General features: G+C 38.2%; 1 protein-coding gene across 6 annotated transcripts in view; it reads right to left on the minus strand.

The window, feature by feature from the left end:
• Naaladl2 (N-acetylated alpha-linked acidic dipeptidase-like 2) overlaps nucleotides 1-15,956 on the minus strand; it is a 1,352,651-nt gene that overhangs the window by 749,323 nt on the left and 587,372 nt on the right. For 4 of the 6 annotated variants that reach the window (XM_039103971.2, XM_039103968.2, XM_008760899.4 and 1 more), the window contains one exon: nucleotides 9,419-9,920. In XM_039103971.2, the coding sequence (XP_038959899.1) occupies nucleotides 9,419-9,912 (494 nt within the window). In that variant the 5' untranslated portion in view covers nucleotides 9,913-9,920. Of the gene's footprint in view, nucleotides 1-9,418; nucleotides 9,921-14,918; nucleotides 15,002-15,956 lie in introns of all 6 variants that reach the window. The other 2 variants (XM_063282869.1, XM_039103970.2) reach the window with 1 other exon arrangement.

Consider the following 15,956-nt stretch of genomic DNA (forward strand, 5'->3'; position numbering starts at 1 on the left):
GAGGAAGCGAGAGATAAGAGAAAGGACACCCTGGGAGAGAAACAGGGGAAGGAGAAGAAAATCCCGAAAAAAAGCCTTTATCTGGTAGAGGAGTTAGAGGCTTTGGGGCTTGATAGTTCAGAAACAGACGAGCTTAGCCCCTCTGAGGAAGAGGATTTAGAAGGTGAGGCAGCTCGCTATGAAGAAGAAAGATATGGGCCTAGGTGGAAAGCCACTGTGAAGAAACCGAAAGTTATGGATCTTTTGTGTGCAAGGCTGGTAATTTTGTTTATTTTTTTCTTTGTGTGGGAAGCTGTTACAGCTGTTGGGACAGGTCAGAGGGTCCTTGCAGAGCAACATGAAAGTATGTCGGAGGGAGAAAAGGTCTCGAAAGAAAAAAAGAAAAGAAAAGGTGAAAAAAGGAACACAGTATTTTGGGAGAAAAATTTTGTCTTTGTGCTTGTAAAAGGTGTGATTAGGCTCTGGAAACTTCACAGAGTCATACTGATCAGATTTGATAGAGGTAGACCGCCTGAAAATTTATTCAGGAGAATCAAACAAAAAGATACCTCGATTCTAAACTTTTGTCTTGAGTGTACTTTTGTACAGAGTGTGCCTACTTGGATTCCTGGTCTCAAGGACTTTCAGCTGGTACCAGTCAGGGCACATCAGCTACAGGATTAGTTTCATTTTTCCTACCCCCTACCCCCAAGGACATCTCAACTCCCATGCACAGCTTGATGGAGTTAATGTAATTGGGTTGTGAGTGGAAATATTCAGGACTGTGTTTCACTTCCATACCATTTGTGAATGTCATTCGTGCTGCTCAGATATCCCGTAATATATCTCAGTATCTTACAGGAATTTGGTTTCAACACGTTGATAGACTAGTCCAGGAATTGAGACAATCCATTGTCCATATCAACTCCACTCGAGTGGATGGTCACCGTGGAAGTGGTGGGAAAGGGGAAATCCTACCTCTCTGCTGACTCCTATTGGAATCTGGGTCCCTTTGGTGGTACACCATCTAGTTTTTCCCCTCTGTTTATTGTCTGTCCTTGGTGCACCAAGCTGTCCATGTATGTCAGTTTATGTCTGTGGTTTTTGTTTCTTGTTGCTTAAATGTTTTATGTTTCATGTTCAAAAGAGAAAATGGTAAAAAACAAACAGACAAACAAACAAAACACTTTATCTGCTGGTCGTTCACACCTTGATTTGATTTTAACTCGTTTCAAAAAAGGAACAAATGAATAAAAAGCAGTTCAATCAGCCCTTGGAGCCTTGCACCTGTAGTAGGAGCTTGGGTCAGCTGGAGAAGATGCCCGGGGATGAGCGTCTGCATGAGCTGATTATTAGACTTAGCAGGTGACAAGGTGCTTCTCTTAAAATCACAGCTAGAAAAGTCATAATGGTGTTTGGTCTAAATATTGAAGATATGTGTAGCCACTTCAATTTTGTTTCTGATTGGTTCTAAATGTATAATTATTCTCTACATGCCTTGGTTATGGACTATTGGCTTTTATGTTATTGGATATGGTTAAAAAATGTAACATTGGTAACAGAAAGTTGAGAAAAAAAAGTGTAACATTTGTAACAAAGTCAACATAAAACTGTTAATTTGTATGGAGTTATTCTAGACAACATGTGGCATGAGCCAATCTAGGGAAACAGGTCTAAATTGGGACAATATTTTTATGGAACTCTTATCTTAGAAACCAGGCTTCTAAAAGGTTTTAAGGGCAATGTCTCTTTGTTGAGGTATTGGAGACCACACCATCATGCGTTCATATGTAAGAATTGACAGTCGAACCTTATATAGACTCGGAGTCTTGGAGACTGGATTTTGGAGACTAGATTGTTTGTTGGAGGTTGAGTTTTGCTTTCCAAAGTTGTTTGCCCCTTTTGCCGTTAGATAAGAATCAGACTGCAGCGTGGTTTAATTTGCCACGGGATTCATCTGGGTCCTGTAAAAGCTGAATGCCACCTGGATTTCTGGCTGGTGGCCGGCCGGACAGGAGGGGCCTACGCGGTCTCGACAGCCAAAGAAATTGGACTAGTGAATTTGACAATTTGATGGAGCAGCTGCGTGTGGCCATTGTAATCGTGAATTCCACAAGAGTTGATGCTTCTTTGGCAGAGGGACTATCTTCCTGATCACATCTGCCATGACCCACTTCAAGGAGTGGGCGGGAATAATTGGGGTTGGCATGCTTTTATGCGGAGGGATAGTGTTTATGCTATGTTTGGTGTGTAAGCTACTTGTCCAACAGCAACGTGACAAAGTGGTCATTGCGCAGGCCCTTGCAGCACTTGACGTGGGCTCATCTCCCTTGGTTTGGTTAAACATGCTTAAGGATTGACAATGGGATTGTGTTCAGACAGCCCATGCACCCTGAGTCCTTTGAGACATTGTACCAGGATTGGGTGTCCTACACATAAAGGTAGCCTTTGCACCCTGCAGGATTAGTCCCATTGCACGCAGGAAGGTACCTTGCCCTTGTCACATCCATTCAAGGTCTCGAACCCTGAGGGTCCTACAAGAGCCCAATGGTTGATCGAACTTGTTCTTTATATTATTTGAGAGGGGGAAATGTTGGTAGCCACCCATACCAGCTGTTGTCTGTTAGTACAGGGCACAGCTGTTGTTCACCCCTAAGGACGCAGTGCGCATGAGCAAGGGTGTGTTCGTGCCAAGTCTTTGCCTACCCCGGGGCGTGCCAATGAGATCACGGCTATGCGGCCAATCAGGAAGGAACACGTTGCTTTGGGGGATATAAAGCTAACACTCTCTGGTGCCGCAGTGTCTCTCCTCTACAAGATGCAATAAACGCTTTGCTGCAGAAGGATCCTGGTGTCCGCGTGCGTTCTTGCTGGCGAGACGATAGCGCGGGACAGGAAACCACAATTAAAATATAATACATGAAAAAAATCAGGTTTTAATTAATAAGAAAAAAGATTGAAAATAGAAATCTGCAGGAGATCTAGAGGGGGAGGGAAGCTGCTCTACTGGTGATCTGGGAAGTCAGTGAATAAGTTTCTTTGGATTACATCAGCTTCAGATGCGTCATCTCCAAGGCCTGATCAGAACATCATTCCTACCTGTAGATGATATGTTGTCTTATGATAAATCTTCATTATCAAAATGATCAAAAGCATATAAAAGCAACTTTTATTAACCTACTTTTAATCTAATGCATGAGAGTATATCTGACATATTGCCAAGTTTACATGCACAAAAACAGAATAACAAAAATGGAAAACAAGCTGATAACTGAAAGAATACTTCACTTTTCACAAAGCAACAAGTAGTGAAATAAATAACTAAGAATATACCCTGAGAAAATATATTGATTAGCACAAACATGCAATACATGTATATGACCTTCATTTTTTTCTGCTGATTTGGACTATGTCAACAAATGTCATCAGTCTATTAGTAATCTTATTTCCTTTTATGATGTCTACAAGGTACCCAAAAGCAGACTTTTCTAAACCTAGTGTGTGTGTGTGTGTGTGTGTGTGTGTGTGTGTGTGTGTGTAATTGGCTAATTAGATTTGAAAGTGGGATGTGAAATTAGCAACTCTCCAATGATCCTCTAAGAATAAGGAGATGTATGCTGTTTATACAATAACACAATATGAACTCTACCAGAGCAATCATAACTCAGGAAATATGGTCATGAATCATGTTCTTGCTTTTTTCTACATATATTTATTTATTCATGGGGACTCTTTATATCTGTACCTGAAACCAATTCCAAATATGAAATACCAGAAATTCTAAATCACTAGTACATTTTCCAAGAGCCATTTTTTTTCAATAGAATGTCATCATGACTACTTTGACATTTTCAAACATTCTGACCCTGCCTAATTTGGACTTTTGTAGCCAAAGAAAGGAGGGAACTCAGGCCGTCTCAGCTTTGTGATTCTGCGTATCATACCATGGAGCTCTTCCCATCACCATTAGAAACAGAAATAATGAGAATAGACCAACATAGAAACAAAATGTTTGCTCTTCTTTATCAAATTTAATTTGTGCCAGGGATAGGATCCTAATCCTTGAGCCTGTTAAACCTGTTAGGCATGTGTGCTATAATGATCTATAACACAAACCCCAATTTCTGTTCTTATTTCAAAGTTGTCCCAGTAAAGCTTCCTGTACACTAACTCTGCAGGGCTTCTCAGCTAAACTTGTTTCTTACCAGTTCCTTGAACATTCTTTTGGGACCCATCTAACCCTCAAGTGTGGTAATCGTGTGGAGTTATGGCATAGTGAGTACACTTCCCATAAAATCTTGGCATATACTTTCAACAGTCTCTAGACATCCCCAGCATCTCCAGTGTCCAGTGTTTGTTTTCTTGTCTTCAGCTTAAACTGTAAATGGCTGGTCTATATATCACACTGAGAAATCTCAGGTGGGAATCAGACATAGTGTGAAGCACATTAAGGTTATGTCAGCAGTTGGTCTTAGCCTTTACACTTTCCTCAATTTTGTAGAGAGTTCATTGTTTGGGGGAGATAGAAATTTGTTTTATTTATTATTGTATTCATCAATAACACCTTTTAGCCTTCTCTGTAAGCAATGTGCTTCACTCATTGTCCTGCAATTAACCTGATTAAACTTGGTTTACCCAAGCTACACTCTGGTAGAAGTAATTTTTTGTTACTTCCCTCTGTGTCCTCACAGGGTTGAGAGTAGAAAGTTTCTCAAATCTACTTACATAGATCTAAGGATGATCATTAATCCTTACTCTAACAGCCAAGTAGTATTTTTAGCCAATGGGCTCAGGACTGCCTATACACCCTGAGAGCAAGAAATATAACCCAGACCAATAATTTATTTGAACCATGAATAGAATAAGTTCTTATGTAATTCTTATGACATCAATAACATGATTATGAAGTACACAGTTATAAAAATCATGTCATTTATAATATAATACGCATTTATATCCATATTACTGTTTTGCAGTATTGAAAATCTTAATAGTAAAGTTATTTCTAAGTACATGATTTATAAATTTAGCACAGATCTGATTCCTATTATCATACAATGATTGTTCTTTCTTATAAATAATACTTCTTTAAGCACCTGCTAGACACTCAGTTCTACTGTTCATTCATGTAAACTTGTTCTTTCTCCTCATGGAATGTGAACTGTATTATGTTTTACATAAAAAATTGTTAGAATATTTCACAAGACAAGAAATTCTCCCAAATCATGTATAGGAACAGAAAATTGATAGAGGATATAAACAGTAATTCATTGCTAAAATAGTATCTACAATAGTTCAATAAGCTCTGAACCCTTAATGGCTGTTCCAGGCCAAAGCTCCAATGAGAACAAAATCTTTTCCTAAACACATGGTTAGTGTATCATAGCAATGTCCCATTCCTGGTTCTAATTAATCCCTTAGTTAAGGTTCTATCATTATCACAGTTTATCGTGACAAAAAGCAACTTGGGGAAGAAAAGATTTATTGTGCTTACACTTCCACATCTCTGTTCATCATTGAAGGAAGACATATAAAGAACTAAAGGAAAAAAAGAAAAAAACAAAAACAAAACAAAATAAAACTAACAAAAGAACCCCCCAAACAAACAAACAAGCAAAAAAGAAAACAAAACAACAACAACAACAAAAAAAAAAACCTGGAGAAACTAGTGCAGAAGCCACAAAATAGAACGTCTTATCCATGACTTCATCCTTGTGGCTTGCTCATCCTGTTTTTCATATAACCGAGAACTACCAGCCTGAAGTGAGAAAAAATTCACTACAGCCATGCCTACAGGAAAATTGAATAGTGACTTTTTCCCTCATCCAAGTATCCCAGTAAGAATATCTCATATCAAGTTGACAAAAAACAATCTATAGCTTAGAAAAGGCTTATGGATACAAGATTTGTGAGGAAAATTTGTAATTGACTGAGGATATTGTTCAAATAGTTGGAATTAACATATATAAACTACAGCACTATTTTTAAAAACTAACCTGCATGAATAAGAAAGACCATGGCTACTTTATAGAGCATAAATGAGCAAATGACTTACCATTGGATATTTTTGTAGACTAACTACTTCATGATGAATATTTATTTTTTTTAAATATATCAAATTTTGTTGATTTTCTTTAATTAAGTTGAAAAATAAATCCACTTCCCTATAAATTTCCTTGTGGGAGAAATAATATTCTTACATAACTGTATATTTAAATTTTTACCATCAGTTGTTTATTTAAGATAAAGATACTAGAAAATTTCTTAAAGTATTTACACTGTTGAAAAATAAACAAAATTAACAAGAAGAAATGGGTATATATATATATATTATATATATATATGTGTGTGTGTGTGTGTGTGTGTGTGTGTGTGTGTGTCATAGTTAGGAAATAAAATGCATTTAGAGTTAACTCTAAACTGACTAAGCCCAAGTAAAGACAAAAAAATCGGTTTTAAGCTATGAGATACACTGTGCTCATAAATTGAAAAACTAACTTACAACTGTGGATGGAAATCTCTGGGACAAGCAAGAGACCTGGTATGAAGAAGGCTCCTGGAAGAAGATGGGGGTGACTCTAGCAGAGACTCATAGCAACCAGAGATATGGAGACTGAAGTGGCCAAATACTGTAGGCAGGCAGGAGGAGGGAGGGGGGCATCAATCTACTCACAAAACAGTCAACCCAAAATTTTTCCTCCTTATAAAATAGGCAGGGATCAGGATAAGAAGAGGTTGAAGGAATAGCTAAGCAATGACTGGCCCTACTTGAGATCCATCCCATAGGAGAAAGGTAACCCCTGAGACTAATAATGATGCTTTGCTATGCTTGAAGATGGGAGCACAGAATAACTATCATCTGAGAGGCTTCACTCAGCCACTGAAGCAGAGACCAAAACCAAACATTAGTTGTTGCTCCAGGAATCTTATGGAGTGAGGGGGAGGATTAAGGAAGGTAGAGGGAAAAAGACACTATAAGAACTAACCTGTGATAATGGGGGCTCAGAGAGACTGAACCACCAACCAAAGATCATGCATGGTCTGGACCTAGGCCCCCTCCACATATTTTAGCAGATGTGCAGATTGGACTTCAAATAGTTCCCCTAAGCGATTGGAGCAGGAGCTACCTCTTAGTCTGTTACCTAACTTTGAAACCATTTCCTCTACCTGGGCTGCTATGTTTCATTCAGTGGGAGAGCATGTTCTTAGTCCTCTTGCAACTTGATGTGCTATGGTGGATTGGTGCCCATGGTGGGTTTCCCCTTCTCTGAGAAGACTGGGGGAGTAGTGGATAGACAAGGGTTGTGAGAATCAGACAGAGAGGGGGGTCTGTGATTGGGATACAAAGTGAATAAGTAAAATAATGAAAAAGAAAAAAGAGAATGTCATCATTCTTTATGTTAATAAAAATTAATCTCATGGGTCCCTTACAGTAAAGCCTGGATGTTCTTGGTGAAGTAACAGTAAACACAGTTTCATAAAGTTCTATTTTACCCATTATCTTGTAAATTTGCAACTTTCTCACGGAGATATCTGTTTTTGACATATTCTCTCTTTGCCTCAACCTCTGGCCTTTTATGAAACATTTCTCAGGTTCCAAGTCAGCCTCCTTCTGGATTCAGCTATTAGAAAAGCTTCTAGGACTCCAAGGGGCAGGAGGAATGTCGAACATGGTACTTCTCACCCCCTCTAGACTTGATGAACTCAGTGTCTCCAACAGAGGGTATAACCAGCCTGCACTGATGCCTATGGAAAATCTCACTTTCCACCAGTTTATTTTCCTAAGTTTAGTGGTAGCTTCATATCAAGCTGTCTTGGTATTTTTATATCAAGCCGTCTTGGTATTTTCTTATTAATTTCACATTGTTCATTGCTGATGGAATAACAGGCCTACATTGAATATCCATTGTTTGGGGGCTAGAGTGATAGTGAAGCAATAAAGTCCCTGCCTTTCGAACATAAGGATTTGAGTTCCAGCCCTAGCACCCATGGAAAAGTCAGGCGTGAGTATGAATGGCAGCTGCAATCTCAGCAGTTGGGAGAAGAAAAGGGAAAGACATCTGAGACCTGCTTGTCAGCTAGCTGCATGTATAAACACCAGTCTCAGTGAGAGATACACTGTCTCAAAGAGAAAGATGGAGGAAAAAAAACAGGCAGACTTCTGCACCCTCTGAAATCCACACAACACACAGGATGAAATAAAACACGAGTACTCATTGCTTGAAATATTCAGGGAATATCCTGATGCTTGGGTCACCTCATAACTGACACAATAGATCTTTACAAAACACATTTAACTCAGTTCATTATAGAGATTTTACATTGGACAATATCATGGAGGGTGTTATTACCTGCCCATTACACTTCCGGGGATGCTTAAGCAACCATATAAACAAGATAATCAGTTCACAGGCACTGTGTTTCCATGTGTCACTTAGATATGTATTCAGTGAAAGTATTGGAATTCATCAGATGCACTGTGCATCATACATCCTCAATGTAAGATTTCCCTTGAAAATCTCTGGAAATGCATATTTGCCAGCAAATCTGCAGTCATAAATCATGGCGGCCTACAACAAACATGCTGGGAAAACAGTCCTGGTGGATGCTATCCATGTACAAATAACAAAAGGGCTGTTTGTTTCTCCTATATTCTGGAATGTACGGTTTTCTTCTTCATCCATTTTACTATGTATATAAACAAGGAAATCATTTTAAAGCTCAGTATGTGCCAATAACAAAACACTATCTTCAAGTTGTCACATAAGGGGACACTGGAACTCTTTTAACAACTCAGATTAAGTCCTCCATATGAAGGATTTGTTACATTTCAGTTAAAAAAACAAAACAAAAGAAAATAACAAACAACACAAGCAAACAAATTGAAACAATACATGCTGGTCCTACAGCCATCCATCAAGTCACCCTCAGTAGGGAGCGGAATTTTTTGGTGTGTCTGATAATTGGACCCTCTGTTCAAACAGAGTGTCTACTTGAAAGGTGGTGTCTGTGAGTTATCAACAACTCCTAGTTTCCCCATGAGTAACATATAGCAGTTATCCCATAAAAAGATTGATTTCATTTTGATACCATTAAAAATTTTAACTATATGAAAAATATTCTACTTTATATTACCTTTGTTTCCATTCATCTTTGTATCTCAACATAGTCTAACAGGGTTATCAAATGGAGGAAAAGCTTAGGCTAGAGCCACTGTAGTGATGATTACTGTTATCAATTCATAAAACTACATCATAAATGGATATTGCAGAACTCTGAGCCATAAATCTGAATCTGTGCATTCTTCCAGAAGTTTCTATCCTAGGTATAAGTTGTGTCTATCCACTTAAAAATGTACTTATACATCCAATTCAAGCTCTACTTCCAAATTAACTTCCCAGGAAATACATCCCAACAACATTCATTTCTCTGCACCTACCTGAAGGATTTCTTAATATCTTCTGCTTTGATTGTCTTGAGAATATCTTGGTATAACTGAGGGTTATTTGTTCCTGATGGTGAGGCATCAGAAGGACAATTCATGTGTGCATAGTAACCTATTATAATTCCAAAAATAAATAGGGTTGTAGCTATGCACAGTATTTTTAACAGGTAGCAAAAGTTGCAATGGTTGTTCTTTGGTGCAGATCTTGTGTAGTGGGTCACACAGTCAGACTCTTCTTGAAGCCTCTGGAATCTTCCTTTGGGTGAAGTTGCTGGTTGAATGGAATCAAGATGGAGGTCTAAAGTCTCAGAGTGTCCCAAGTTCTGATGCTCAGCATTATCTGTTTGAAACTGGTCAAAGCTTGGCTCTTCCAGTTCCTTCTCCATATCCCACTCTAAATCAAGGGCAGTGGCTTGAAGGTCATCACTGTCTAAGTACTGTGAATGTCCTGAGGTTCGTAGATCTGCCTTGACTTTATGATAAGCCATCTTTTTACCTATGGAATTAAAAAATGAAAATTTTACTTTATTAACATAAGTAGTTTTTCTCTAAAATTGAAAGTCAAATCAAAATATAAAACAAAAAAGCCTATTTGTATATATAGAAATTTAATGCTTAGTGTTTGGACAGATGGCTCAGGTATGTATAGCTCAAACAAAAGGTATATGTTCAAACTCCAATACTCAGGTTAGAGGGCTCAATGTGATGATGCAAGCCCCTGACATCCTAGCACTGGGGACTTGAGGAGACACAGAATGGCTGGTGTTGCTGGACAGGTATCTTAGATAAATATGCTTCCTCCCCACCCTGTCTCAGTATGAAGAGCAAGTGATAATGCTAGATATTTACCTCTGGCCTTCATATCCATGTGCACATGTGTGAATGTACTGCGCCCATATTCACATAACACACACACACACACACACACACACACACACACACACACACACGAAGTGGACACTTTTAGTTTCTTTGGAAAATCAGTGATGTCAAATGATGTTTGACTGGGGCACATAGGTGAAATGATGTTTTGATATAGCAGACACCTGAAAGGACACTTGATGAAGGAGTATAAATATAACCCCAGAGATAGTAGGAAAACTGAACTTTTGTTTGGTTTTCTCCACCTCACTATTTTTCACTAAAGACACACATGAATTGATTCCCCTTACATAGTGTTGTTGAGCTCCATTAATGGTAACTCCAGAGAGAAACTCGCCAAAGAACTGTTCATGAGGTTCCTGAGATAGTTGTCCCTTCTAAGGTTTGTGTCAGGCTGGTGGGCAAGCCTTGTGAAATATAACTGCTGGTTAGTGTGTGGTATTCACTTGCCTAGAGTACTGGACTGAAGCTGACGTTCCTGTGTGGTATCTGCCTGCCTACACGACTGGTTAGAAGCTGTTGAGTTATATTTGGTGTGTGTATATATATATATATATATATATATATATATATATATATATATATGAAAGCTGAAAATATGTAGTAGGGAGCCTATAGGAAAAGTATTAAAAACTACAAAATGCACACACACACACACACACACACACACACACACACACTCTCAACCTCTGCAGTCATAGAGAGTGACTGGAGTACACAGATGTTCATTATGTGGAAAAATAAAGTCAATTTTAACCATGTTTAGAAGCAACAATAAACAATTTACAGATAGATGCAGTAAAGCAATGACTTGCTTTCTTAGAGAATAGGATACAAAACCTTGGGGTGCACACTTTAGCTGCTTCTGAAAACAAACTTAAGATAAGAAGAGGCAAAGTAGATCAAGCAGTATTAATTCTACAGAACTGCAAAAAGTAAAAGGCAAATGTACCTAAACAGTCACATGTCAAAAATAAAGACTGGAAAGGGTTAAGCTATCAAACAGGACAGAGGTCCCAGGTCCTATCACATGAAGCAGCCCAGTCAGTGAACGTGAAGTAAAAGTCCAGGATGTCATGTGTTCAAAGCTCAAACCCTTTGCCAGCTTGGTAGGGTTTAGTTTCATAACCTGGTGAGCTCCGGATGGAAGTTTTTCTCTCTTACAGTTTTGGGTGTCCATCCATTTTGTCCTGCAGTATAATTATTAGGAAAATCTGGCTAATTAACAGTCCATGTTCTCAGTTCTGTTTGCTACTATAGCATTATGGTTGAAGATTCATAATGTCCACATAATTTACACTTATGCTTGTTGTACACTAGATGTCATCTTAGCTAGATATTGAGGTTCTTCATCAGGATTTATGACATTTCTGTATCTCTAGGATACAGTTGGAGGAGTAAAGCACAAAGCTCAACTGATAATTGAGAAGTTAATACGTAATGGTAGTCACTGACAAATCATCAGTAACAAAGAAGATAAAAGCCACGACTACATGAGAGAAAACAGCATTAGCCGCAGAATCCTGACCATTCACAGGGTGGCTCATAGAGACCCAAATAATAAACATGCTCTGAATTTTTAGAAATATTACACATATCTTAATATCCAATCATGTACAATAAAATACAATTCTAAAAGTCTCCTTTGCTACTTTATCAAATAGGATTTATTCTTATCAACAACTGACCCCCAACAGAGTATGTCATTTATATTAGTCCTCAGGAGAGGCAAGAAAGGTAAAGATAAATGGGTCCCTCTTCTCACTTGGGATAAGACAATCAATCATAGGAAACAAATCTATACAAAACACTCAGGAACAAATGAAATGTGCTAAGTTTTCCTAATAGAATCTATGGAGAAATGCTTTTAAGATTTCTTCTTATTGTGTAATTCTTGTCTGAATTCTTTGAGAATTTCTAGTAATGTACTTTGATCATATTCATTTGCATATCTGGATATTTTAGAACTCCACCCTACATACCTACTCACCCAGCTTTATGTCCTTACAGCTTCTTTGTCTGCTTGTTCACACAATTAATCTTGGGATTAATTGTTCTGTATGCCTCTACAAAGGAAGGGATCATAAAGCCTTAAAGGAACTTACTCACACTTGCAATTGCTTAAAAGCCCTCAGTTAGGGATGGTCACCTTCCCAGATTGAATGCTGCGATCTAGTCTGGCTTGAACGTATAGAGATGTTATGCATGCTGTCACGCCTGCAGAGTGATCATATATGCAACAGCCCATTGTGTCCATAGAATAACTTTATTGCCATCAGACACAGCCGAGGGCTTTTGCAGGTTTTGTGTTCCTTCTTCCTCCATGATCCCAATACCTAGGGGATAACGGTATGCTTCAAGGTACCAATTAGGGCTGAGTTGCCCACTATCTTTTATTCTCTTCATTTTGACAAGTTCTAAATTTCTATCAATTATCTATTGCATCAAGAAGTTTCTCAGACTAATGTCTGTATATAGTGGTAAGTCATTAAACTCATTTTACTATGATATTAATTTAGAGGAAGGATAGAAGTGAGTTCTCACATAGGACCTATGACCCACCTAGTCACATCCTCTTAGCTACAGTTATATTCCCAGTTAGAGATTCCATTGAGGTAATTTAGATCCAAAGAGACAAACTTCAATTGCATTTTTTCTTATATGTGGAGGATAGTTTTGAATAATTAGATCTGTGTGATTCTTGTGGAATACCCATAGCATTCAGGGAACATGTGAGAGACTACAAGGGAGGACTCTGAGGGATGGAGAGGTACAATGTGATGGTATAAAGGGGAAAGAGGAGAACTTTATAGAAAAAGGTCATATGGGAATTTACTTCTGTGAAAGCTTACACACACACACACACACACACACACAGAGAGAGAGAGAGAGAGAGAGAGAGAGAGAGAATTTAAATGAAGTTACCTATAAAAAAAGGGTTATATAGCAGTCAACAAACTGCTACTAGACACCAGAGGTTAATAAATACCAGCCCTGTGCCAGGATTATTTCTTTTTCGGTTGTTAGTCAGCGAGGTCCCCAGAGACCCAGATAATGCAGGTTATTGACATTTTTCTTGGTTACCTGTACAACTGGACAGTAAGCCCTCGTAAAAGAATATACCACATATTTGGATCACAGAACAATGTAAATAATTATTTAGGAATGTATATTCTTAGGATGGGAGCAATGGCTCAGAACTTAAGAGCAGTTGCTGCTTTTATAGAGAAGCCAAGTTCAATTCTCAGTGCTCACATTATGGATAACTCCCATTTCAGCGTATTTGACACTCTCTTCTGACCAGCTGCCTTTGTAGTTTTATCAAAAGGAGAGTAATGTGAAGCAGGAACCTAGACAGGGAAAATATTTCAAAGGCTTAAACAGTGTGAGCACAGTTCCTTTGCAAGTCTTAGAATGATCACATGCCACAGATACTGAAACAAAGCTAAAAGAGGACTGAGAAATGGTCAGAGATTCTCTGAAAACCAGGTCTTCCATCTATAGAGTGAGCATGCCAACAGCCTGAACCCGAGCTTATCTATTACAACCCAGGGCTCCAATCCACAAGGTGAGCATGGAATAGCCTGAACTTAGGCTCATCTACTGCTCATAGATTAGATTTAAAGAGTTGGAAGCAATATTTCTAGATTTAGAGCTAAAATAATAAATATAAGAGATTGAAGATATAAAATGTATTATACGTTGTAGCATAAGTATGGAGTTCTGTCAAATATTGTGAGTGTTAGGATAAAGTAAGGATATAATAAAATAGCCATACATATAGACTACAGTTTGGTTTGTCAATTTGTTTTAATTTGCATTTAGTCAACACTGTGGTGTGAATAGGAAATGTTTCCCATGACATAGACAGGTGGAGGTCACAATGCTGTAGAACTTGCTGCATTTGTGGCCAAGCCAGCAGTCATAGGAGTGTGGACATGTTGTTTGAAGATTATAGCCCTGCCTCACTTCTGCTCTCACACTTTTCTTCTGATCCACAGAGATGTAAAGAGACACTCAGCAAGCTCTTCCCACCACAGAGACCCTAGCTTTAAAGACTTCCCTATTTTGATGGATTAGATGTCTTTGAACAATGGACTAAAATAAATCATTTTCCCTTTAAGTTGTTTCTTGTCAAGTATTTGATCACAGTGATGACAGAAAAAAAAAACTCATAAAGTCTATGTATCAAAACAAAACTGTGATCTATTGAAAACCATCATGCAGTTGTTATTTGGAAGGCGTTAGAGCATCAGCAATGGTTCCATGAACTAATTTTTCTTTCACTCACTCCATAACTCTGGACTCTTTCCTAATAGAATTTTCCCACGCAATTAAGAAAAAGTCAGCCATTTGCACAAAGTTGGTTTTGTTTGTTTGTTGTTTTTTCTTTTTTTTTAAACCTATGTGCTTGCTTTCTGCTTTTGTAATTCAGAACAAGCACATAATGACACTATCAGGTCAGTAGGAATTTTTCAGACATCTTCAGTGATGATTGATTATGAAACAGAGGCAGACACCAAATAATACTTCATGTAAATAAAATATTTAAGGTAAAATATAATGTAATCTGAAAATTGCAGAAGTAGCTGAAGGATTCACTCTGCCTTACCATTGAGTGAACCAGAGTCCAAAACTGAATTTCTCATTCAGACAGTGAAAGGTCAGCTTTGGGAACTAATACTTCACAGTGACCTGGGATTTCATAAAAAAAATATGACCACAAGTTAGATGATAAGCTAATGACTAATATTCCACAAGCCACTTTATTTTAACATACCCTATAAACTGTAGTTTCTTATCACAATGGACATAATTCTTTTTCTGGTTAAAACATCACTCAATTGCTAGCATCATGCTATGGTTCAATATCCACTATGTTTTCCTATGGAATTGATGTCAACCTTGCTACACTCGTTCCTTCTTTCTGTTAACTGCTTGCTCACAAGAGATCTCGTATGTTCTCTTCACCCTGCTATGCCCTCCTTGCCCCTCCATGCCCTCCTCACCCTTTCACGCCCGCCCTCAAAGGTTATGTTCTTTTCTCTGTAAAGAGTTACCTGCTTCATAGGGACAATTCCTTTGAAGGATGTCATATACTGTGATCTATATATGCCCTCATACCTTATCTTCCCATCTCTCTCTGTTTACCTTCTCATGATGTCTTTAAATATTTAGCTCATATACAATTGATGAATTTGGTCAGTCAGTCCCAATAACATTATCTAGATTTTTTTTCTCAAATCTTACTGAATAAGAATCACTCTCTGTTCTCTCCCTCCCTCCATCTTTGTTTTGGTTTTAGTATTAAATGTAAAACATGGTTTATCTCAGTGAAGACTTGGCACATGAGAGCTATGACAGCACTGTGAGAATTCTAATTCTGACCTCTAATTAAACATTCAAAGTCATCTCTCTATGAATCATTTAAAAACGAACTGCAAGGGTGAGAGTGAGTTTTCATCTCTAGCCTGACAATAGGCATTCCATCACAGGCACATCAGCAATTTAACGCTCTTCAAGCATCAGGCAGCGCCATCAATTAGGGTGTGATGCAGATACAGATATTAACTCCTCACCATGATGGATCTCTGCGCTACATCCTCACTACCACTTTTACACTCATTACACACTAATCATTTTTCAGCAA

Source organism: Rattus norvegicus, chromosome 2 (genome assembly GCF_036323735.1).
Source record: "Rattus norvegicus strain BN/NHsdMcwi chromosome 2, GRCr8, whole genome shotgun sequence".
Taxonomy (NCBI): Eukaryota; Metazoa; Chordata; class Mammalia; order Rodentia; family Muridae; genus Rattus; species Rattus norvegicus.